The following is a 26,277-nucleotide window of genomic DNA, read 5'->3' on the forward strand; positions in this document are numbered from 1 at the left end:
TTCGCGGGACTCGTTGACCGATCGGTCTCCCGACAGATCCAGCTCTGGGTACCAGCAGTAACTTCACTGCTTTGCTTCTCTGTAGACCTCACCAGACCTCCTTGGAATTAGCGGATCGGATCTCAGAAAAAAAAGTCGCTTGGTGAACATGCGATAGCTCCTGGCGCTTCAAGTTACGAAGATACAAAGTAAGTAGTTATCTATGAGCGATGTTCGGCTCAGCTTCTAGAGTCGTTTGCTTTACGTTTCTCTCAAAAGTCACAACGCCACGTCCGCTGGCAGTAAATTGAGCGTAACCATGTCTTTCGCGGAGACGGCTCGGGTTTCGCATGTTTCTTGCTGAACGCTGAAATCTTCTTCGCAGGTCTGTCAATATCAGCGAACGGTTCTGCTTCACGCGAGAGGTAAATGTGAGAAGGGATCGTATTGATCTATAGTCACTTGGCATGTCTCTGATGTCCAATAGTTTTTAGTGTATTTAAAAAAAAGATAAATAATCATATACTATCTAGAAAGTTTGATCAACAACAGGCTTTTCTCTTCCTCTGTCGCAACACAGCTCAATTTTGACATGTCTTTTTTTTTCTTTTGCAGCTGGAAGCGGATAGTTTTCCTAAGCAAATCTGAAACAAAACACTTCATATTGGGGCTGCAGTGGTTTTTTTTTAATCTTCTGTATTTATGTCTTGTTTCACTAGTGTTTACGAATTTTATTTGTTTCTGTTGACAAGTTACTTTATTTGGACGCTGAAGTAGAAACACATATTGACAGCTGAAAAAGATAGTCACGTGTTTGTGTTTTTTAATACGTTTTCCATCTTCGTAAGGTAAAACGACATCGACTTCAATTCCTGTTAGTAAAGGACCACGCTCACGCAAAGATTGTTCGTTAATTTTTGACTTCTCATGGTTGTTGTGATCGCCATTGTTTCTGTCCTCACTAATTACGTTGTAATTACGCTGAATATTTTTATTATCATAGTTATCATTATTCTCAAAATCATCATTGCTATTGCAGAATAATGGAAATGAGATGATACTGATGGTGATGATCAAAATGATAACCATTGTTATCCATTTTATTACTTCTATTTCTATTATCGTCATCATAATTAATGAAATGAAATATCATTGCTATCAATAGTCATCATCAACATCATCACGGCCATCACTATATTTTCATTGCTCGCTCTGATGATAACCTTATTGCGGACTCCGAATAACTAAATATACTCAATCGCTTAACTCCAAAGATGCGATGTTCTTGTAAAGTAACCCGTTGACCAAGCCACAGTTTTCTCCACCCACCGTCTCAGCTAAAAACCCCGTAGCATCAGATATGTTCAATACACTGCATGGTCGCTGAATTCCTCTAACGCGCGGAGATTTTCTTTTTTTCTTTTCTTCTGTAATTGTACGGTATGCGCGTTGTTTTCTTGTTAACTTCCCCTCGAGTTTCCTGATTAAGAATTCGGGTGGAAATACTTCAAAAATCAGTTTCTCTTCCTCCTCCTCCTCCTCTTACCCCCGAAGTTGGCTTTCAGATGAGGCGACAGGGTTGAGGAGGAAAACGCTCCGGTGGAGAACCTTCTTGTCACTTTGAAGAGCGGTTCCGATCCTTTCCTGGAGAGCGCCAAAATTGCGCGCGCTCTGGGCAGAGGGGAAGTATGCAGCGCGCCAAAAGAGAAATGTAAAAAACAAAAGTATGTACGTCTCTCTCCATCCCATACAATCTCATCCCGATCTACACTCCCATTTACGCTGTCCTCCTTCTCTTCTACTGCTCAGTGTAATGGGGAAAGTTCCTCTCGAGCGCCGTAAATCTGTTTTTCACGAAATCTTGAAGGAGGTGGCGATGATGGGTGGTGAGTATATAGGGTGGAGTCAAGTGTATACCAGGACTAATTAATTCCCCCAAAAAAGTTGACACCTCGAGGAGATGGGCAACAGGTCAACCTTTCAGGCTCTTGGGGTAGGTCCCGATATTTTTTTTCCCAACTGGTTACATTCTACTTTTATTTGACTTCAATGTGGATGTGATTGATAAGTTGACTATTTCTTATAAAGCGAAGACAACCAGAAGACAAGCAGGGGAGAGAGAAATAATTGATGAACAAAGCCGATACACGAGGGATATAGATACTTTGCACAAGATAGACAGGTATATCGTGACGAGACACAAACAGACTGGCCATGCTGACTTGATGAGCCAAGTATGGCATTCATGATGCTGACTTTATTATTTTGTTGCACAGCTATTGTTAATACTTAGGCAGTTAGTTTGCTTGTTGTTTATTTGTTGAAAATATAGTTACTAAGTTCAAATTGTGAAATGTCATCAAATCTCCGAGTTTTCTTACTCCATGCAATAAGTCGGACCCTTAGTATCACTTGCATCCCCACCTTACACCCCCCCCCCCCATCCCCCAACACACACTCCGCTACTGCAGAACAGGGAGGTGAGACGTCTCACCTCACTGTGCAAAATTAGACACTTTTTTATTTACAGGAATCACAACATGATCGTGTGAATGGGGTTTCTTCATTCTGCTTTCATATCCTTTTTCAACATTGATATTACGGTGATTGATATGTAAATAGTGTGATTCTGTATAATTTTTCAGTAAACCATGAATAAAAAAGATATGTATTCACCATTTCTGGTCTGTGGGTTGGTTCACGTAATATGTGACAGGATACATAATGATGTAGTACAAATATACTGGCTTGCTAAAATAGGCAAGAATATCGACAAACATGTAAACATATAAACATAAACATATAAACCTACGAACATATAAACATATGGACATATAAACATATGAATATATAAACATATGAACATTTAAACATATAAACATAGGGACATATAAACATATGAACATATAAACATACGAATATATAAACATATGAACATATAAAAACATATGAACATATGAATATATGGACATATAAACATAGAAACATATAAACATATGAATATATAAACATATGAACATATAAACATATGAACATATAATCATATAAATATATGGACATATAAACATAGGAACATATAAACATATGAATATATAAACATATGAACATATAAACATGAACATATAAACATATGGACATATAAACATATGAACATATAAACATATGAATATATAAACATATGAACATATAAACATATGAATATATAAACATATGAACATATAAACGTATAAATGTATAAACATATGAACATATAAACATATGAACATGTAAACATATAAACTTATAAACGTATGAACATATAAACATACAAACATAACAAACATAAACTAATAGGTACAATAGGTTAATAAGGTGTGACATGAAATAGTGAGGACATGATAGAAATTCAAAGGTTTTAATCTTTCATGAGAGGATTCAAGACAATTTTTCTATTTATTCATTTACTTAGTTAGTTGCTCCTTTGAAACACTGAGCAGGAGTTGCAAAGAAATTATGGTTACGATGTACGTATGTATCGCATGGGTGTGACAAAATAGGCAATGTTGGCTGTAACAACCAAAACCGTCCATCCGGAAAGCATTAATAGTTGACAGAAGCGTATGATATCAACCTGTCGGATGGACACAGAATCATTTCTGAGGTTTGTGAAAATAAAGAAATATCCAAACGAATTTTAAGGACAGAATAAGTTACAACAATCACGAGAAAAAAAAATACCTATGATCTTCCGATGTACAACGATTCGAGAAAGAAAAAGTCCACTGTATATAGATATTGCCGAAAGAGAGAAAATGCTGTATTAATCAATTGATTATGAAATGTCGCGCATTTGTATAGGACTGTCTCTTTGTACCTGAATGGATTTATTCAAAGTGGTCTCTGAAGGTAGCAATAAAATACTGTATTATGTAGGTACCTCCTGGGCTATCGGCCGTAAGTTCGCCTTGCCATGCAGGGCACTACTGCCGCTGCTGGCGAACTTGGACCACGGACACTGCACGTTGACGCTTGCTTAATTTTAGTTCTTATCCACTGTCAGGAAAAAAAGAAGACATTTCTCATTTTCTTCCTCTAAAAATTCTGCTAAATGTGTAATCTCTGAAAATCTTTTTATTGCTTCTGTCCTACCATTAATCATCATAGCAGGTATTATTCTTATTTTGTGTGTGATCTAACACATGTATGGATGCATCGTCGGCACATTTCAGGAGACCAATTGCTTGTAGCGAGCTGCAGTTGAGCCCTTGTGATAATAAAGATCTGATCTATTGCTTGATTACTGAGTAATTGTTTTAGTTTATTTCTATTTTCATTATATTAAATCAATAAATGATAAACTCAACCCTAAACCATGCATGCGAACACAAAGTCAACATACGATCAATGAATATATGTCTCCAAAGCAAGCATATTTGGAAATAATGAGTATATAGGCCGGAACGCTCGAAGGGCTCGAACAGAAAAAGAGGCAACGGCTAAGAAAGACACAATAGACATACAAAATATGATACAAATTACAAATTATGGTTTGGAAGCATAATAATAAATATTCCGATATTTATACTATAAACCTCTGGTCTTGCACTGAGCAACCCCCCTTTCCGGGGGAAGGGGGTATGAAATAAACATGATTATTGAAAAAAAAATACAACAAGTTGAGGTGTGAGTTTTCTTCAATTTGTCTCCCTCTGCAAATGAAATTTGTAAGATCACAACTGCTGATCTATGATTTTAAATTAAAGAAAACTCACACCTCAACCTTCACCCCTCTGCTTAATAATCTCATTCTTTCAATACCACAAGTTCATTGCATGCAACATTTGTTTCTGGAGGCACTTAAACTCATTGTGTTATCAGTTGACGTAGTGCCGTCGGCAATATGGACCTTGTTTCACTATTAAATATTATTTTGATCCAGGAAGACAAGAATAATGATATCCGCCCATCACACTCCATCCCATATAAAATGGCAAATTCTAATTTTTGTTAGTACAGGTATATTCATTGCTAGCTAAAGCTATTCCAAAACACACCTATTTAGCAGGCTATTCCCATACCATTTTCTCGCGTATGTTGTGCTTGTGTACCTCGTGTCTTATTTCTTACTGTAACTGGAAAATGAACAATTAAATGCAGGAATAAAACCAAAACCAAAACAAAATAGTCAGTTCAGATATCATGTATGACAGCAAATTATAAAGATAAAACGTTTATTTGATAAGTGTTAGGTATAGCTTAGTGTAAGAGTATTTATTTGAAACACAGACATTCTATGTGAGTAGATGTGGTGTATGTTATTGTGGAGTATGATCATGTAATACACATAACAGGCAAATTTTTCTTGACCTCACGGACGAACAGTTGTATCACTGAAACATGGCTAATAATAGACTGTCTAGTATGTGTAAAATAAACACAGATATAAAATACAAAAACAACCAAACGTACCAATGTACAAATTAACAAAGAAAGAAAGCAATTTGCTTTCAATAAAAATCGACCCCCAAATCGCCTGCAATCAAAATAAATGTAAGATCAAAAATATGATATGTTATGTTCATCACGCAAGTTTGATGGTCTTCTTGTCTAACTCTCAAAGACGTTGACAAAATCCTTTTGGTTCCTTTTTCTATTGTTACAGCTTTTCTTTCTTAAATTTCAACATTGTTGCGGTTTGTCATGTATTCAGGGGCCCGTTTCATAAAACTTGTCATCAGTGACAAGTTGTCATAGATGTGACAAGCTACTGAAATCCTTGCATCGGATTGAGTGAGAGCAAATTTGTCATAGATATGTGGCAGTTGTCACTGATGACAAGTTTTATGAAACGGGCCCTGGTCTTACCCATAACTTCTTAATAGACGTCTCCTTATCATATGATTCTTATGATTACTATATCATTATGGTCATTATCTTTATAGTTATTATTACCATCCTTTTCTACTTTTAACCATTTTCATTTTTAAAATCAAATAGTGATAAGGTGCATGTGATTTTCATGAAAATAAGAACCCTTGCTCTAAAAATTAATGAAATGAAATGCAATTATATTTATTCTCGAATTACATTCTATGTAAAATACATTGAATTATAAGGTGGTTTATTTGAAAAAAAAAGAGAAATATTTCTCTCTCCCAACTTTAATTTTGAAGTCATTTTTTTGGTAACACTGCGTGAATTTTCCTTTTCCAAAATTGTCAGTAAGCATGACGCACCATGGTATGATGCATCATTAGGATGCTCTAATTCTTTCTTAAAAGAAATAAAAAGATATATAATCGAAGAAGTAGAAAAAAAATGCAATAGACGGACAGCTGCATGAAATGAATCACCTTTTTGTAGAACATATCAGCTGTTAATGTTTTTTAGGTTTATACTTTTAATGAAACAATATGTCTTTTAGATACTATGTGACCTGGAAGAAAAAAAACTGGCTAAAAGACAAATATGTTGTCAATCAAACATCAGCATGACTCTTTTGACGCGCCATCCTTTATGATCAATCGTCGTAGCTTTAGGATAATTTAAGTCTGACCAATATTCTATAGTTATTACTATAACTGTAACGATGAAGAGATAGACTATGATAAGGGCGAGACCTGGAAATGCTACATTCAAACCTAGTTTTATAATCTCTCACGATTCGCCGCGGATGGATAACATCTAGGTTCGCAGTACTTGGCGGCGAACGTTCAGGTCGTCTGCGTTCGCGTGTATTGGAAAGCGCCGGACAATTTTTGCGTTAGCGCCATCTTCCGGTCAGTAGCAGAAAAGCAACAACCATGTCCGTGCGAAGAGACGCTGAACATTGACGAAATTCGAGCTACCTGCATCTCCACTGCATACTCGTACAATTTGATATGGTCATATGACATAGCACCGTTCATTGTATTCTATATCTGAGGTTACTCTTTCGTTATTATTATTTGATGTACTTCCGCCCTTTTTGTCCTCGAGTTCTCGTTATAACTGCAATTTTTGTTTTGTCATGATCGGTGCAATGAATAGAAATGGCATCACTTGGTCATTGCAATAATCATTGTCATCTAGGCCCCTATATGTCACAATAATGAGCTTCAATTGTTTACTGTTCATAAAATCCAATATTTATAGTCATTATTATTATTACTGTTATTATTATTATTGTTGTTGTTGTTATTATTAGCATTATTATTATCATTATTATCATTATTATTATTATCGTTATTATTATTATTATTATTATCATTATTATTATTATTATTAAACTTTTTGCCCTGTTTTATTTTTCGGTTGTGATATTAAGTTCAAACGCTTTTTTTTTTCGTATTTGCAATGTGTTCTTGGATGTAATCAATACATATCAATCGCATATTATGATAATAAATATCGGACGATATAACTTCGGAAATCACAGTGTCATTATGTTTCATGGATGATGAGATGTTACGAAATGCATTAATGCGTTTTACTGTTGACTAGTAACAAAACATATGGAACTCAGCTATGCAATTATTACGGGAGGGGGAACACAGTACTGCGTCTATTACAGATTAACTCTCAAACCAAAAAGGATCGATCTTGTCTGCGAAGATCATGAAATTGTATTGAATATGGAATCAATAAAAGATTATGGGAAAAAAAGAGAGCATTCGGCAAATGAAATGAAAATATAAAGCCCAAGAAAACGACAGCGAAGACGGAACTATAGACAGGGAGAGAGAAAGAGGGATGCGAGACGAAGATTCTCGTGATTTAAATCGAAAGAAAAATATATACACAGAGACAGAGAATTTTCAGTGATAAAGGAGGACTGTATGGCGCTATAGTAATCACTTACTACATAATTATAATGACTTATGAAATACTACAAGATGAGTTCATAAAACTGCCTCTAGAAAAAAAAAATGCAGTGCACAGTATTTGCCATGTCAGACACACGCATGATAATGTTTCGCGTGTATACATCCATGCTAAGTGTATCACCAATTGTTCAAGTTATATATTTCTGCCGAAGGCCTAAAACCCGGCGCACGAGACGTGATGGAACACGTATCGGTGGCTCGAAACAAAACTGCCCTGCCTTTTTCGATGAAGGAAAAGCAACACACGAATCAGAACAGATGACAATGGACTGGATTTCGCCGGATATTGGCGCTTTTACTCTACCTTACACACCCACCAATCGTCGGGCTTTTCAAACTTATTTTGACACGTCAGGTCATACAATCATGAAACGCCACTATACAAGTAACTTGATGATTCCTTTAAGGAATGTTTTATTTCTTATATCTTGCTCTGTTTCTTATTCCCTTTTATTTTCCTCATTAACCTGTAAAAAAATAGGGAACGAAAAGTTGATATTTACACGACCATTGGAAGCAAATTTCTGTTATTTGAATGTCATCATATTCCGAGCGCAGAGCATTTGAAAACGATGCGTGTATTTCGTTTTGTTTCAAGGCCATATTTGGGCGAGCCAGACGTTTAAATGGACTGGTATAGATACGTGTGCTTTTCACGCTGACGAAGGAAAAAACCAAACACATCAAGCACATATACTACTTTCGTATGTGCATTAATATAGAAGAAGAAATAGAGAGGAAAAATAAGTGATATTATTGTATGATATATATGTATATAATGCATATATTATATATATATTTGTGTATTTACATATATTTTTGTTTTGTGACAAATGATGTATAATCATACATGATAGGAGAGAAAACAAGACAAATATGAAATGCAAGACTTAATTGCATTTTCAATGAAGTGTATACCTAAAGCTATCACTACCGACGTATAGTACAGTAAAGCAACGTAAGTGAACATAGCATCGTTTTAATTCTATCACTATTTATGAGGACGCGAAGGTTTTTGAGACAGTCGACGGTTCACTTTTACTCTTTTTTAATCAGTTCGAACATCATAGAATTAATTTACAATAATTATGATATATCACACACATACAAAGTCATTATTCCCACTTGGGATTCTGAATTGTGAGGCGATCCTATGAGGAAGGGTGATGAGCGGCGTAAACCACACGGCTTTCCCACGATGCCGCTCGTGATACACACGATCACATCCTTATCAGCTCAAGTGGCTCATTGCTATGACAACTCGCTGAGGACTGTCATTTTTGTCGAGATTTACATGAGCGGATTGTGATGGTAATTATACATTTCTTTTTCTTTTCTTTTTATTTTGGTATTGGATATAGAATGATAATTACAGGTTAATTCATTACCAACTCCATTTTGACTTAAATCCTGAAGCTGATAATGAAGGAATTATCACTCGCGCGAGTTATGATGTACAATGTTGTATTCTTATCATTGTCTTGATATCTTAATAAGGGAAAGCCCTCTTTATAATATTTTTATCTGTCTTGTGATAATCATAAACGGTCGAATCTCTCCAAAGCTGAAAATCATAGAATTGGGGAGAAAGAGGTAAAACAGACAGAAAACATAGCAATGACAAAATATATAGCCCTGCACCCTGAGTAGATTATATAATTCCCTTCCTTACGCGAAATGAAGAGAAAGAAAGGGATGATAATAGTATACAATAGTACAGAACATGAGGTTATCACAAATTGACGTAAACTATGTTCAATATTGAAGAGAGGAACGTGATTTTTAGCTTGAAAGGTCCACCACACAGACAGCCCTTGTCGATATAGTTACCTTTAAACCTACATCTACACGTACACAGATTTATCTCAATGTAAATCTTATCCAAAGTAGAGCACAAACAAAATAACAATGCCATATCTTCATACCGGCGTTTTTTATTTGCAAAATTAGCACGCTATAGAATCTCTCACACATATAAAAACATGCACTGTATCTTCCCTCGTTATGATCCTGCCGAAAGTTTGGCGGCGAGGATGCTGAGAGACGCTGGAGATTGCCGACACAGAACGAGTCGGTCACGCTCGCTATAGTTCGTGGGCTAGCATTTCGGGCGGGCATTTTATACACCGCCTTTCCCTATGATGCTTCGAAGCCAAACTTCCATTCTATATTTCGATCGATGTCTGGGACGAAATAATAATACCGTGTTAATTCTGAAGTGATGCTTTTTGTAGTAAAGACGAATAATGAAGTTCCATAGATCATGACATACGCACTATTACAGTTGCATGAATAACCATAGTTGATATGAAATGCATTTATAGCCTTCTTGTTTTGTTTCGCAACGCCGTAAACATAGAACTAGTAATCGCACGGAAACGGATGAAATCCCAGTTTGTTATTTCACCGTCTGTCAGTACAATGCCGCTATTACAACAACACACAACGACGACAACGACGACGACGACGTCGACGACGACGACGACGACAACAACAACAACAACAGCAACTACTACTACTACTACTACTACTACTATATACTATATATCATATACTACTACTACTACTACTGATACCAATACTGCAATGTGCATGCAGTTGATGAACGAAATTCATTTTAGAACCACAATATCAGAAGACCATAAATGTAAGATACTGCTGTCACGTTCTAGTGACGGTCGTATAATAACTTTGAAAGAGGGACAACTTTTGGCATTTTTTTTAATGTGTGTAGATTGTGAGAATCAATGCCGGGATCATATAAAAAGCCGAAAGTCCGTATTTTATAGAAAATTAGGGGGAAAAAAGAGGTAGTGCCGGAAAAAAAAAAACCCACAGAGGAATCTTGCATGATTACATATCACAAAAATTGTTCTTTGCGAAATGAACGTGATGAGTGTCTGCCCAAGACAGAAATTATTTCAGCACTACATCGACGCTCATTCACAGAAGTTTATTCATATTGATGACAGATATTATTATCGTTATTATCACTGTTATTGTCATCATTCACAATGATATTATTATATCTCTCTTTTTTAATTCACAATCATGGTTATTAAAACGATGATGATTGTTACTATTAATTCCCATCATTGTTATTGCTAATATTATTGTCATCATTGTTGTAATATTTGATTTGATCTGATTTCTGCATTTCTCACAAAATGAATATATAACACTTCAAATAAATGTTTCAAAATGATTATGCATTGAAAGATATACATATCACGCAATGCGATACAACAATTCAAACATGATTAATAATCAAATCAAATTATTACAAAGTAATGCAAGGGATCACCGTCATAAGCAGAAATTTGATTTTGATGGCAGCTTCTGAAAAGAAAAGATGTGGTCAACTTGTCATTATATTTCAGTTGCCATAGAAATTTATTATGAAAAAAATTGTAAGAATGTAATAAACGACAGAAATAATAAGCATGCCTGTAAATTATACCAATCACTTTGACCATGCACTGTTGTCATTACAGTTGTCATTTTATTATTGTACTTATAATATGTTTCATTATCATCATGTTTATCAATGTTATGATGGTGATGATAATGGTGATTAATATCATCATTTTCATCAGTATTAGCATTCTTTACACTGTTACGAGTACTGCTAGCAGATGTGGTTCACGCATATCAGTATGATTTTTTTTTTACACGAATCATCACTGTTTCTGGAACAACAAAAGCATCTATATTTTTGTGACATAATGATTATTATCATGCAATCCATCATCATTACAACAGATTACTTTCGAAATCATGACTACATTTGTCATAACTATCTTCATTGCAGTACTGTTCTACATTCTAAGAAGGTACATCTCCTTTATAATATTCATTAATTGATTTCAGTTTAGTATATATATATATATTTTCGGAGTTTACAATCACACCGAAAGTAAAACGTATTACATGCTCAATCATGTGAATAGAATGCACATGACGGTATGAGTACATTAATGGACAGCGATTGCTGAGTACATCGTTCGCCAATGTTATTCAGAGTATCATTTCACTAGTTTACAGAGGTACCTCTTCCTAACAAATGTTTATCAAGCAGAGAAATTTAAAAATAGTAAGTTTTTGCTGTTATTTATTTTTTTTGTACCATCTTCTGGAGGGCGCGTGTTTAGCTCTCTTCAACCGTTCTCGCCCCGAAATTTGAATGAGCCGTTACTAGTTCACGTCACTACGATTCAGCAAACACGAGCAAGTTAGAGCATTTTAACAGTGAAGGTTTAGAGCCTGTGTCCTTAAACTCGGGTGAAAATAGAGCTCATGAACCATGCTTAATCCTAATGAAGCCACGACAATTAATTATCACTACCAACGTGAAATCCTTTCTTGTCGGAACAATGAAACTGTCACACAAAGAAAATGGGTTCGTGTGGAAGGAGCCATTATTCTCACGGTGGCAAGGTCGAGTATAAAGCGTTCTGGTTGACTGATGTAAGTTGCGGTTATTCTATTTTCTTGATCTGCAGATCTGCGGAAGACATGCCCTTATAGATTTTATGCCCTTCAAAGCTATCAAAAGAACCAAAATCGATAAATTGCTCAGTGTCCATAAAACGCAGGCTTGTTACTACTAAAATTTGCCCCTGCCATCATAATGTAAGAGTCCGTTGCTATGCCAACTGTCAATCATCAGTTAGGGCGTGGCCTGTCGGCTTGGGTTTTGACACGTCGTATGGTTTGAGTGGCATTTGCGTAGCCGTCAATGCGCGTTTCTTCCCCACCTCCAATGTTACACGGCAGAATAAAAACATTTCATCGACGCTTTTTCTCTATTTTATTACAGCCATCATTGTGCTGGACTGCCCCCAAACTTGACAGTTCGCGTACACGTGCACAACTTCGTCTTAACGGATAGCTGATATCGAGTTGGACGAAAGGAAGCGTTTGAAATCATCTTGACAGGTTTTTCGTTCGAGTAGCCGCGACGGTGATATCGTGTAATGGATGAACAGCAGCGACTACAGACGGGACTAATGCATGGGATGCATGCCATGACGTCGGGCCATGTGCTGCCCCACAGCCAAGGCTCCCTGCTGCATCAGCCCGGCCTGCAGCCCCCTGTAAGCTTGTCTGCCCCGACGTCCGACTCGGGCTCACAACAGACGTCGGATAGGCATTCCCAGGAGACAAGAAAGCAAGAAATCGGGGACATTTTGCAGCAAATAATGACGATCACGGATCAGAGTCTAGATGAAGCACAAGCCAGGTGAGTTGCAGGGATTTGGTGTTATGAATGATGTGGCCAATTCTTGTTTACAAGCGTCAATCACACACCCGACACTTGGGGGACAGCCGTGTTTTGATGCCTTTTTTGAGGATACGATGAGGCGCGTATTTTCCTCGCTCTACCTCCTGTTCTTCCGCTCATGCAGTATTTTATGTCTCACTTGCACATTTGCAGAAAACATGCACTGAACTGTCATCGTATGAAGCCAGCTCTCTTCAGCGTACTGTGCGAAATCAAGGAAAAAACAGGTAAGCGATACGTTACCGATAAGTATGTGCCGTAATATACTCGCACGGTGGCTATGCAGCGTTGTGTACGTATTAGGTACACCGTCTGCAGCATGCACTATGTTTACGTTGAGCACCGCACCGCCATCCATGCACCCTGCAGACTCGGGTGAATGTAACGCGGCGGTGCGGTGGTTGGGTTATCCCCTGTTCAATCTACCCGCTCCGAGCTCCGCGGTATATTATTCTTTCCGCCATGTTGGATTTCGGTAAAAAAATCATAATATTGGATTCACACTATTTTCAATTAAATGGCATTTTGCCAATAGTGATGAGTCTGGATAGGTTAGGGGATCATTCTAGGGGATGGGCAGGTAGTGTGATGACTTCAATTCTCGTAGATGTAAGCAGATGGCTGCATACGCAGGGCATAACACAGTGGATTTTAGTGGATGATATATTTATTTGCATTTCAGGGATTTTTTGTTCCCCACATTTAGCATCGACTAACAGGCTGCTCATGAATTGAGTGATGTCAGATGTAAAATGCAAAATTGAAAAACGATGAAATGAAAATAATCACCATCAACAACAGAATTCTGGCTACAGCATGAAATGTCACATAAGCAACAGATAAAACAATTTTACTATGGCTTGAAATATGGCATATAAAATGTAATTCATCTTCTTATGATTAATCATATTTTCTTTTTGATTGCAAATGTTTCAGGTAGTGTATTCATAATAAAGAGTAGGTTCTAAAAGCATACACAGGTATTATGATATTTATATTCGTGTGTAGAATATTAAATAATACAAGGGAATTGGTTAGTCATACATAAGCGAAAGAATTGCCATAATTCTACTAAAATGGGAGAGTATTTAAGTTTTACAAGGTTCTGAATGTTTTGCCCCCCAAAAATACATTACAGTAGTTCAGCAGCACTTACAAATATTTCTTTAAATCAGTTCCCGATGATAAATTGTGTGCACTATGAAGATGAAACAAGAATATATAATCCCCTTTTCAAGATGTTTTCTTTTTACGTTTAAATGGCTAAACATTAAAGACAGTACTGCAAAAAAAAAAAAAAAGTTAAACGATCAAATAGACTCGGAGAAGTATACAACCACAAATTATCTACATTCTACCTTGAAAGGGATAGGCCATACATATACTTTATACCTGAAATACAATGCAATCTACATAGAGATGTCAGATGAGAGAATTCTCCCATAAATCCTTGAAATTAAGGACAAACTGACATGAAATAAACAAAACTACAGATTGCGATGATGAGGGTGATAGAAACAATGTGTAGGTGGCACTCACTCATACCAAGCAGAGGCAAGATGGTTTACGTGTGTACATGTTCAACATATGGGCGTAGTTTAACCGCTACGTGCGCGAGTGTATGCCTTTTCCCCACTGTAACTGCATTTGGGTATCAAATATAATATGAATTTTTGTCAATATCACTGTAGATTATAATGTATATTTACATGTACAAGTAGACAAGATCGAGTATCTAATTGTATGAATCATATATTATGTTTAAGACTGGAGGAAAAAGAAATCCCCAATTTTAAAGTGAGATACATGTATTTGCCAAAAGTATCATAATCTTTTAACAAAATCATGTGTACATTTGCAATGCTGATTGCTAAATGGAAAATGTTGGATGGTAAATAGTTAGGTGACTGCAGTATTGCAGTGTACTTGTAAGAGAAAGGATAGTATGAGATGTTACATGTATCGTATCCAGAATTGGACTTTACTGAGTATCTGCGTGGATGTAGACGTATTCGTTTTTATGACCCTCTTATCATAGTTTCCATTAGATGCAATATTTTGAATGCATTTTGCAGTGTGTTTAGGATGGTATAATGACTAAAATATTGAATGCATGTTGTATTCACAGGGCTTATTTATTGTAAGGTAGCAAAAGTAGTTGTAATCTGTAAATATCATATTTGCAGATATACAGATGTCGTGTGAAAAGATACTGTGGCAAATGAATTTCCACATCAGAAAATTATGATGCTCCAGAGAGAAATGCATTCCTAATGGATTTTAGGGTTATGATGTCATTTTGAGAATTCCAGCTTGATTCATCGCAGCCTCCTTCCCATTTCTTGTGCCCGATTCAAATTAAAACCGAGGCATAGTCGCCGTAATCTGCTGGCATTACTTCTTAAGGTTGCGATGATGTTATGAAAAATTCCTTGTTTACATGAGCTGGCCAGCCCTGCGCTGTGCTGCGCTGCACTGCACTGCGTCGGGATTCGACATGCCACACGGGCAGAAAATGAAATGCTTTCCCGCAGCATCAGATGAATAGGACTGTTATTAATATTGGGAGAAGTTCGCCTAAATGTCACTCTTTGTTCCATGTGGACTTTATAACAGAATGTTTAGGCAATATTTGCTCTGGGCTTCAAAGAAACCAAAGAGAAAGAAATGAGAAAATGAATTATGACTGGAAAAGCGCTTAAGATTTTCCTGCTTTGTCTCTTTGCTGATTCCTTTTTCATCCTAGCCAAGGCTTTCTCCTTTGTGGATAGTGTAAAGTTTCTTTCAAGCTATATTTGCTTCAATGTGAAAGGGGAAAAAAAAAACAAATCTTGCAAATTTGCAATAACTTGTGCTGCAAAAAAGGGTCAACCATAAGAAACATACCGTAAGGGGGAAAAAAAAAGTAGAATGCTGAAAATTGAACTGCTTGGTTTGCCTAAGGGCTTTCTATGACCATTACCCCTGCAGTTTTGCTGTTTACAGAATGTTGTGTGCACCTTGTTTTATGTACCGCATTTGATAATATCAAGGAATTGGATGTATCTCAGTGTTTTGTGTTTTTGTGAAGCAATGGAAAATTCATTTGACTGTGTATGTATCTATGCCCTTCAGGCAGCAGTACCTAATAAAGTAGACCTGTCTCTTATGCCAAAAGAAAGCAATAAAGAGTATTTGATCTTGTAGGACATTTTTATTGACCAAGAAGAAAATACAAGACCATTTCATAATAAGTCTTATGGACCTTCCCTTTGTTTTCTGTGGTGGTTCTCACATATTCTTGTACATCTTCAAATTTGTGGGTTTGTACATTGTCTTCTTGAACAGAAAAATGGGGAGTTTTTTTATCTTTTATAATTTCTTGATAGAAGTACTTTGTATGTGTCGCAAGGAAGTTTCTATATTATATATCAATTGCAATTAGACATACTGCCTTGAACGTTAAAAACAAAACACAGAGAGATAAATGCTTGAAATGCAGATATCAGTTTGATGAAATAATTTCCATGCACTTTATTCTGTTATTTCATTTCCTTCTTCATTGCGGCAAAAAGAAGCTTGAAAATTGATCATCTGGATATATTTGATTTACCTTTGCTCTGCAATCAATTAGCTGTTGCACAGGTGTTATTTGTCTCTGAAAGTTCATCTTTTTGATCCTGCCGATTTCTCACCAAGAGATCTACAAGCCACTGTGCAAATGTCATTTCACCTATGGATTATCCATACATTGTTCTTATTGATATACCTGTCAGGTAATAATCATTACGGTGAATGCTGGGTCTCCTTTATGCAATGAATTCAGGATCCTCTTATTGTAGACAACAGTGAAGAATAGGGACTGCATTGTGTATTAGGTGAATATGATTGGGAATGAGATACATTGTAATGTCATCTTGTATGTTTAGTTGCGATGTTCACTTAAGATTTGTTTTTGCAATCACTAAACAGCTTTTGATGGTTTGTTTGTTTTGTTGTTTTTGAAGGGGTTGTATTCTAGGATATTTTGGCCTGATCCAGTATTTCTCTCTCTTTTTTTTTGCCTCATGACTTGATTTTGTAAAATATCTATGTGAGTCTGTGCCCTTGGTATATACATAGATTTTCACTAATTTTCTTGTTTAAGGATTTATATACAGTGTATGTTCCTACTTTTCCAGCAGTATCAGTGTTCACCATGTGCCCACATCTTGGCACAAGGTGTCAGAAAAAAGCGCAGTAATGCAACTAGCAATATTACATATCCCCTCATTCATTTCAATGCATACTGACTGTTATGCCATTACAGGACCGACATCTCAGAATGCTGCTGAAATTGTACAGTGGATTTAGACATATGCCAGGGTCCAGTGTTACTGATAGATTTAAACAAAACACTGCATTCATAAAGTCAAATAGGAAATATTGTATGGAAAGTTGGGAGGGCAGGGGGAGGAACATCTTGTGAAATGTTTTGATAAAAGATTGCTATCATTTCAAGATAACAGATCAATACATAAATATATCATCCTTATACCCAGTTGTAATCTTGACTATACAGGCTATGAACAGCTGTTTTGTTTTTGTTTTATTTGTTTGTTTTTTCAAAATGAGGGCAGAGAAAGAAGAAAAATGTCATCATTGTTCAAGAAGCACAGTTAGAAATTTCCTTTCTTGGAGACAAGAAGTGTTTGTCACTGGAGGCAATTTTTTGGCACATTGTTGTTTTACATATCAGTGGATTTGCCCCCCCCCCCAAAAAAAAAAAAGCAAAAAAAAAAAACAACACCAAACAACAACAACAAAAACCTGAAATTAAAACCATCATGTGTTGTCAAATGGTATGATATTGAATATACCTTGGACATTTGTACCATAGCTAATGTCACTTTGTAATGTTCCCAAGGGATTTATTATTATGTTTTAACAGACAGAAAAAAGACAACAGCAGGCAAATATGGAAATTGTCCATTCAAGCCAAGGAAACTTCTGTACTGCTTGCATTATAGAGGCTGAAGTTAATAAGTTTTGGGCAAGTGATGACATGACTATCTCCCAGTATAGTTTTTTTTTTTTTTTGGTTTTGTTTGCATATATTTTCTGTAGAGAAGAACATCTTTTAAGTAAGCCTCCTTGAATTAATGTTGTAGGGAGAATTAATGCTGGACAATATTTATTATCAGTATTAATCTCTGAAAGCAATCAACGGTCCAGATTTATCCGTACAGTGGTAGTTTGCTATGAGTGCTGCGTTGGCCGAGGATTTGGCATTTGAACCGTTGAATGCTTTTGTACTCGGTCGCTTTTTTCGCTGAACTTTGCAGTAGCAAGGTTAAAGCAGAGTGGTCTTGGGTGACATATTTCTGAGAGTCGGTGGAGTGAAAGTTAATAGCTTCTGTGATTTGCTGTGACTTGCTGTTGAGAACAAACCCCGTTCATTTCCCTCCTTTCAATCTCCCCCCCCCCATCATCTCCTACGGAGGGGAGGGGGAGAAAAAAAAAATGGAAGCTGGCTGTCAGACACAGAGGAGAAAAGGCGCAAGTCTCTCCATGTGCCAGCCATGCTTTGCTCGATCATACGTTTCGACAGAGAAGGAAATGGCTTAAAAAGCGGGAACGAGAGAGTAGGTTGCTCCGACTACATGTGAGTACACTTTCGTGTGCGGCGGAACCCCCTCCATTGGTCGGCCCCGGCGTCCATAAACAGGAACAGGAGTATCGGTCAGACTTTTACCGAGAGGCCCATCTTTTTTCATCAGGCACTAGAGAAAATGTCACAGATATTTTTCGACTTTTATGGTTGCATATTTTTGAAATGGCGTTATGGATTCCGCGCGCAATCGGCGGGGACAGTTGGTTTTTGCGAGAAACGTTGGAACTCATCTCTTTGCGGGGACTGATCTTTTCATCTGTACATTCTGAAACCTTTTTTTCGAGAAAAAGCAATTTAGCAGGATATATACCCATCTGAAGAAGTCCAGCTTGATATGTAGGAGTGAAATCAAAAGATACTTCATGTGGAAACGAAAGGAAAGGGAAATATCTGATAAATGTATGGAGTATTTTAGAGACAAAGTAATATTTTTGCCCCTTCCTCAATCAAAGTTTTTGCTTTTTATATATGTGCTGCTTTGCATGACACATCACTGTTTACCCTTTTGTAGAAGTGATGGTGATGTTTAGGATTATCATCATCAGAAAGAATCAGTGAAAAGGAGAATGATGTTGATGAGAGTAATATCAATAAGATGACAATGACTTTGCACAGTTGGCTAAGAATTGTTGCAAATGTAAATGTGATTCTATTTTTCAAATATGCCTGTGGCATCCCTCTAGTACCAAACTTGTCCAGAGGTAAATCATTCAACAAAAACTGGCAGTCAGCTTTTACTTGTGTTTGATAGACATGTATATATATACAGTGTATATAATCTTGCTGTAGGAATACATAGTGAACTAGATCTACAGAGTGTTTGTTAAGGGAAAGGGGGAGGGGGTAGGAGAGCATGTGTGCAGTTAAAAAAAAAAAGGAAGAGAAAAAAAATCAGGACGTGGGGTTTGTGCGTTGGTGTAGCTGCACTTCCTCGCGCTGAATTATACAGCTTTACTCCGTGGCTCCATATCTTCCGATCGCCTTTCAGCACAGTGCCATGTGTGCGAGTGTCTTCTCCCCGCCATCACAACCAGTTCTCCTCTTCTTTCCTGCTACCTGTTTCTCCCCCTGTCTCTTCCATTCTTTTCTCCTCCTCCCGTTCTGCTGCTGTGGCTCTGATTCGCTTCTTCTTCAGCATCTTTCCCAGGGAGTTTTAAAAAGAGAAGGAGGGGGGGGGGGGGGGGGGGAAGTCATCAGCTGAAAATTATACACTGAGGATTACACTTCACAGAAATCATGAACAATCATGTTTCTGTGTTTTGTTCACCTTGTATATTATTTGTAAAGTAAAACCCATTTGTTGAAAAATTGGCTTGCTGGTTGAGAATTTATGATCATACATAATGATCTTACATTTTAACATGTATGATCATCTAGACTGAAAATATGTGCATGCAAAATTACACAAACTTACTGAGGATTTTGGACCGAGAGAGTACCGCGGTGATAAATTGATTTTCAATAATATGATTTAAATATATATATTATATTAAAATCATATCACTCCCAGTTTGTAATCATGTGGCAATACCCAAAGCTGTGAAATTTGTAAAAGATATTTTCCCCAAAAAATACTATGCCTTGGCTTTGAGGGATCACTTTTTCCATAGTAACACTGCAACAAGGATCAAGGAAATTGGTCATATTCATTATTATTATTATTTTTTTTTAAATTCTAGTATGAGATGTGTAATAGGCCTACATCACAAGTTCTATAACAGATGAACAAATCATGACTCGTATGAGTTGACAATTTCTGGATAGTTGAAGATTCATATCTTGGTATACAGTTTGTAGGCCTAAGCCTAAAGGGGACATTGAGACTGACTGCTCTACTGATAAACCCTTAATTTCTCAGTTTTCCTTGTGTCACTTCTACAAATTAATCCTCACATGTAGGCTCCTACATAGTATTCATGGGAATGAAAATGCTAAAATTGTGTCATACAATTGTAGATAGTATATCACTGTTGAGAGTCTGAATGTTCAACATAGCAGTAATAGGTAAAGTTGGGAGTATAGTTATGGAAATGAAAATAGTGTCCAAGGCATCATTACTGTAGCTGTTAGGAGTAATATATGATATACACTACAAATAAAGTGTATTACAAACCAGAATTTTGCATTTTAACTTCATAGACTTGGATAGTATAGCAGTGGCATTCTAGTTCTCGACTTAATTGAACAGTCGCTAAGTCTGTAGGCCCATACTGTGTTGGCCTGTCACTCTGTCTGTAGAGGGCTTTCTTTGTGTCAGCTTGTGTTGGCCTGTTATGGGTGCTTGTGTGGTTGTCTTTTCGGGCCATGACCCGCACATGCACATTGCATCCCAGAGTCCATTGCATGGGTGCTGTGGCTCGCAACCGTCTACTGTACAAGTAGGGGAGGGGAAAAGACTGCAGCAGAAATTTTTCGGAGTGTTTGCTGGAAGAGACTGGTAGGGTTGGGGGTGGGGGGAAAAACAGGTTAGAGAGAGCTATGACTGACTTCAGATCTTTTCCTCTCCTCCCTGCCATGCCGCTGTGCCCCAACGGGTGTGAACTCTGCTGGATGGGAATGCTTTTTTTGAGGTCACGGAGGTCATTGTCTGGCCAGGCCTAGGGGTAATTTATGTACCTGTGCTATGCTGCCTTCTCTCCCCCCTCCCCCCCCCCCCCTTTGTGCCTTGAAATGACATTGGATACATTTTAGGACAGCGATATTATGGAAATTGGCAATGGACGTATACAGAGACTATGTAAATCTATATATCCATCTATCTTTCTATTTATCAATCTATCAACTATCTATATCTTTTACCATATATCATATTAAAAATCTTAGAGATATCATGCATACATACAATTGTACATGGGGCCTAAATACATACATACATACATACATACATACATACACACAGTTCATACCCCATTATATAGGCCTATAGTAAGAGAGAAATAATGGAAACGGAGGGAGAATGAAAGATACATGTAGGCAAACAGAATCATTGGTGCAGATGAATATGATCACAAAAACTGGTCTCAGGTATAGGGTTGCAATGTAGTGATCAGGATGAAATATTATTTCAACTTGTTATGAGAACTTGAATAATTCTGTCATAAGTAGATCTGTTGAAATGCATTTGCTCATTAATGCAGCATGAATAGGACAGCATGATATATTATGCACCTGTGCATGTATCATGCAGATGTACAAAATGGAGGTGATTTTATGGCAGACGTACGATTTGTACATGTGAAGTTAAGTTGGACACAGTTTTGTTTACTACAATGCCAATTTTGATTTTAGAGAAAAATTGATATATATTTTTCTCATATTGAATTCACTGGTGTGGCATCAATGATACTTGAGTCTTGCAAAACTACAGAAGGTATCTCTAAATATTGGCCAGCATTAGGTAAGTATTTTCGCTATATCTAGAAATCCGAGACAGTTAATGATATAGGCCTATGCCATATGGCAACAAGGAAAAACAACCAGCATAAAAACTGGCAAGGAATAAGATAGAGAAAATAAGGGGAAACCCCACTGATATGGTTAGATATTATGAGTAAGTGCGTGAGTGCCCACTTTGAAATGAAATATCATGACCATAAGGTATTTGTTGAAATTATCTCCCTCAATGTGTATTTGTGTCTGTGTGTTTCTCTTGCACTCTGTCTCTTTGATTTTTTTTTTCAGTGTGTATTTATATAGCCTGTGGCTGATAATTGGGTTTTGAGATTCTAAAACACATTCTCATTGGACCTTATCTTAGCATGAGTGTATCAGACACTGGTATTGAAGAGTTAACAAATACAGTGTACAGTGTATGTGTCAGTGTGTTTATGTATTTATATAAGTGTTTTTCACAGCATTGTGAGCATGGCTATTGTTTTGAGCTCCAGTGTGCTTACAATGTAGTTTGAGGAGGTTGGTTCACTAGAAAAAAACAACACGAAGATATTACCAGTGATTGTTCTCAAGTATACCTACTTAACTGTGCAATTGTTATGAGAAGATGGCAACAATCTTCTCAACAATTTTGAAGTTCATCAAAGCTTCAAAAATGTTTGAATAACTTCAAAATTATAAATTTTCACTAATTTTCACAAAACGGTTCTTGAACAGTCAATATTGATAGGTAATAAGAAATCAATGATGTCATCCCCTCCCAACTTGCCATACAGTTTGTACTTATTTATTTATTTATTTTTTTACTCAAATGCATTTGTGCCCCACTTTAAAATCCTAATATATCTGACTGATTATTATTTTGAAGTTATTGAACCAGGAATATTATGTTTACATTTTTATAGCAGGAATATAAAATGTTCATATTTTTTTTTTACATGATTAATTGAAAATTATAAGGTGATGACATCAACAGCTATTGCATTTACATATTTGTATCAACTGTTCAAGAGCTATTTTGTAAAAATGAGTAGATCTTTGAAATTTAAAAAACTTCCTTACTTTTAATCCGATTTTTAACAAAATTTTTCACTTTTGTGCTGATCATATTTTTTTTTTCTTTTCAGACTAGATTTTAAATAATCTGGAATTCACCCCAACAGGTTAAGGCATCTGTAGTTTACAGGAACAATGATGTGTTGAAATGTTTGCAGTTTTAATGAGGTCGTATAAAGTGAAGATATGCTTATAAATATTAATATCATTATCATTGCTTTGATTATAAATCAGATGGTACATATTTTTGAGCTAATTGCCCTTCACATGGTTAGTATTATTTCATTGATGTTGTATTCCATTTCATGGGTGTATCTTTAATATATGAAATAATAGTAAGTGCAAGAGTATTTCAACTTGCAAGACTTGTACTGGTAGCATATTTTAAGAGCTAGAATTGTGTCTTTTTGTTAATTTGTAAACACATGGAAATTTTGTGTGTAAGTTTGAAGAATCATCAAGGGCTTTCAAATTTAAGTTTGCTGTGATTAAGTTAATCAGTGAAGATAATGAGATATCTGCCTTTCATATTTTTTAAGAGAGAGAGAAAAAAAAGAAAGAAAGATAGTGATATATATATATATATATATATACACAGTATATATATATTTATGTAATGGGTTATACACTGTATATGTACATGTATAATTATATTCCATGAATTGCTATTGCCAATATTCCTGTCACAATATGTGTGAGAGATATAGATATATCAATTGCATTTTGGGAGAGAAAGATAAGAGAGATAGGGGAAGGATGGAAATCATTGATGAAAAGAAGTAGAGGCCATGCTTAAAAAAAAAAAGAAAATCAGGGGGAATAGTGGAAGAGATGGATAGAGAAGAGGGGAAGGAGAGAAGGAAGGAATATATGGAGGAGATGACTCCATCTAACAGGTCTGTATAGTCCGTGCAGCATGGGCCTAGGCCCCCATTAGCACTGAATTATTCACAGTCTCGCCTATTCTCCGTTCTCCTGTCCCCGTTGCTGTCTTTCTATTCCCCCTTTCCGTCCGCCACCTGTCTGCAAAAAGCTGGTAATCACTTGTCCTTTCTTGTTCATAATACTTCATTGTCAAAACTGTTCAATAATTCAACCATTTTGCCTGGATTCAGGTTTTTTTTTTCTTTTCTGTTTTTATTCTGTCATTTTTTTTTTCACCCTCCTTCACTGTTGCCTGGAAATAGAAGTCTTTATACTAATAACAACAGTGTAACACATATGATAATCCAGTCCTCCCAGCCTAATCGTTTAGAGAGTTGGATTTCTGAATATATGCTCCCGAGCATGTGAGCAACACGTAATGACGGACGAGAGAGAGAAAAAAGAGGAAGAACAAAATTGTGAATATTTTGGTTAGATGGCATACAATGTTACTTCAAATTTCTACCTTCTGTGCAATCTACAATTCAAAGCAAACCAACGTGAATGCTGTCATTACATGAGCCTTTTTCCTTCCTGTTTTAATGTGAAGCTGCATCTGTGGTATCAGTTGTACGTCAGGGTCTCTATTTTTTTAGGAGATTATTAGTGTGTGAAGGTCCAAAAAAGATATTTTGAACATATGATATAAGCAGTATACATGCATGTGTGCTTAAAACTCATTCTATCTGTTCTATCTCTCTCTCTCTCTCTCTCTCTCTGTCTTCCTCTTTCTATGTGTATCTACCCCATTCTAGCCCTATATTTTTTAGCATGTTTTAATGCTTTTTGTGATCATACATGTACATGTATATACTACTTTATCATAATTGTGTTATTGCAACAACAAAAAAAAAGATATTCACCTGTGGATACATTTTTTGAATACTGGCAGGAGAATACTCACTAATGGTTATGGTTATAAAATTTTGCATCATCTGATTGTATGGGAAACCAATTCATTTTTGTGCAACCCTTCTATGGGGCAAGTGTATGTTTCTGCAAAGATTGTACAGTATAATGGTTTTGAAAAGCATATTGATAGTGTTTGGATCATCTCCTCTTTTGTTTGCATAATATTTAACAGACTGCAATATTTTTAAAGGTCTGAACAACTAGTAATAGCTTGTTGAAAATGATATTTTATGTTATGTATGATAATTCACAGGTAGTTCGAGGATCAGTTGGCATCATGATCTCAATATGATGTGCTAATGACAAGACACAATTAAAATGTTGTTTTTCCGTTGTTTTGACAAGGCAATGCCTCGCTTTTCACATCTTTGGCTTTGACGTGTGAATCACGCGGCTGCCGGAGATGCTGCATTGGAGATCATGTTAGCACGGGCACTGGCTTTAGGCACCTTTTCCTCCTGCGTGCTCGTAGGTTTAGGCCTTTTCCCCCCCACAGTCCCGCGTAATTCCCATTTTTGTTGGCCGCTGAGTCGAGACCTGACCTTGACTGGGAGACAGTGATAAAAAACCTTTCCGTTCCGCAGCATGGAATTCGCTTCTCACTGCTCCGTTTGGCTAGTGACTCAGAACTTCCTGAGGACGACCAGATGGTCCCCTGGGGGAAGGTGGAGGGGGGGGGGGGGGGAGGTGGGAGGTGGGGGATGGGGATTGAAAGGGAGGGGGAGGGGAATCGTTTTAGCCATCCAGGGTAGTTGGGGGAGGGGTAACTTTAATTGTGTGTGAAGTAGAGGAAATACGTAAAACGTCATCTTCAGAGATAAGTAAAGATTGTATCATCACCTGCAGGCCATTGCGATTAATTAGAATTGATTGATGTGGAACATCTTGTGCTTAGTGATCGCCTTCATGTCCTCACCTGTTATGACTTTTTGTTTTTGTTTCTAGCACTTCATCGTATTCCAAAATCATGAGTAGAGAGGGACAAATCCTTCGGATAGTAGCGAAAGTTCAGCATTATTAATTTGTTGACTTTGTGATATTGTATGTTCCCATATGCTTAGTACATCATGCACCCAGCTTCCAGTTAGAAGCCGTGGATTAAGTCGGGGTACATGGCCATGATCAAGGTTGAGAACGGGGTCTGAATAGATATTCGTGGGAGGTACAACCTCCGTAAATTTTGGACGAATCCTGTTAAGAGATATCTGCTCAAGTTCTGTGAATCCTTGTTCCTCAAGAGAAATATATTTTTC

At 36.7% G+C, this 26,277-nt stretch overlaps 1 protein-coding gene across 3 annotated transcripts in view; it reads left to right on the top strand.

The window, feature by feature from the left end:
• The first annotated feature begins 383 nt into the window (after positions 1-383).
• LOC139733009 (pre-B-cell leukemia transcription factor 2-like) overlaps positions 384-26,277 on the top strand; it is a 67,417-nt gene continuing 41,523 nt past the window's right edge. Inside the window, exons 1-3 of one of the 3 annotated variants that reach the window (XM_071643852.1) lie at positions 384-404; positions 12,643-13,065; positions 13,261-17,430. In XM_071643852.1, coding sequence (XP_071499953.1) covers positions 12,800-13,065; positions 13,261-13,369 — 375 coding nt within the window. In that variant the 5' untranslated portion in view covers positions 384-404; positions 12,643-12,799 and the 3' untranslated portion in view covers positions 13,370-17,430. Of the gene's footprint in view, positions 405-12,621; positions 13,066-13,260; positions 17,431-26,277 lie in introns of those variants that run through there. The other 2 variants (XM_071643854.1, XM_071643853.1) reach the window with 2 other exon arrangements.

This window comes from Diadema antillarum, unplaced genomic scaffold, assembly GCF_040938485.1.
Source record: "Diadema antillarum isolate AM-2024a unplaced genomic scaffold, OU_Dant_1.0 seq00000459_RagTag, whole genome shotgun sequence".
Lineage (NCBI taxonomy): Eukaryota > Metazoa > Echinodermata > Echinoidea > Diadematoida > Diadematidae > Diadema > Diadema antillarum.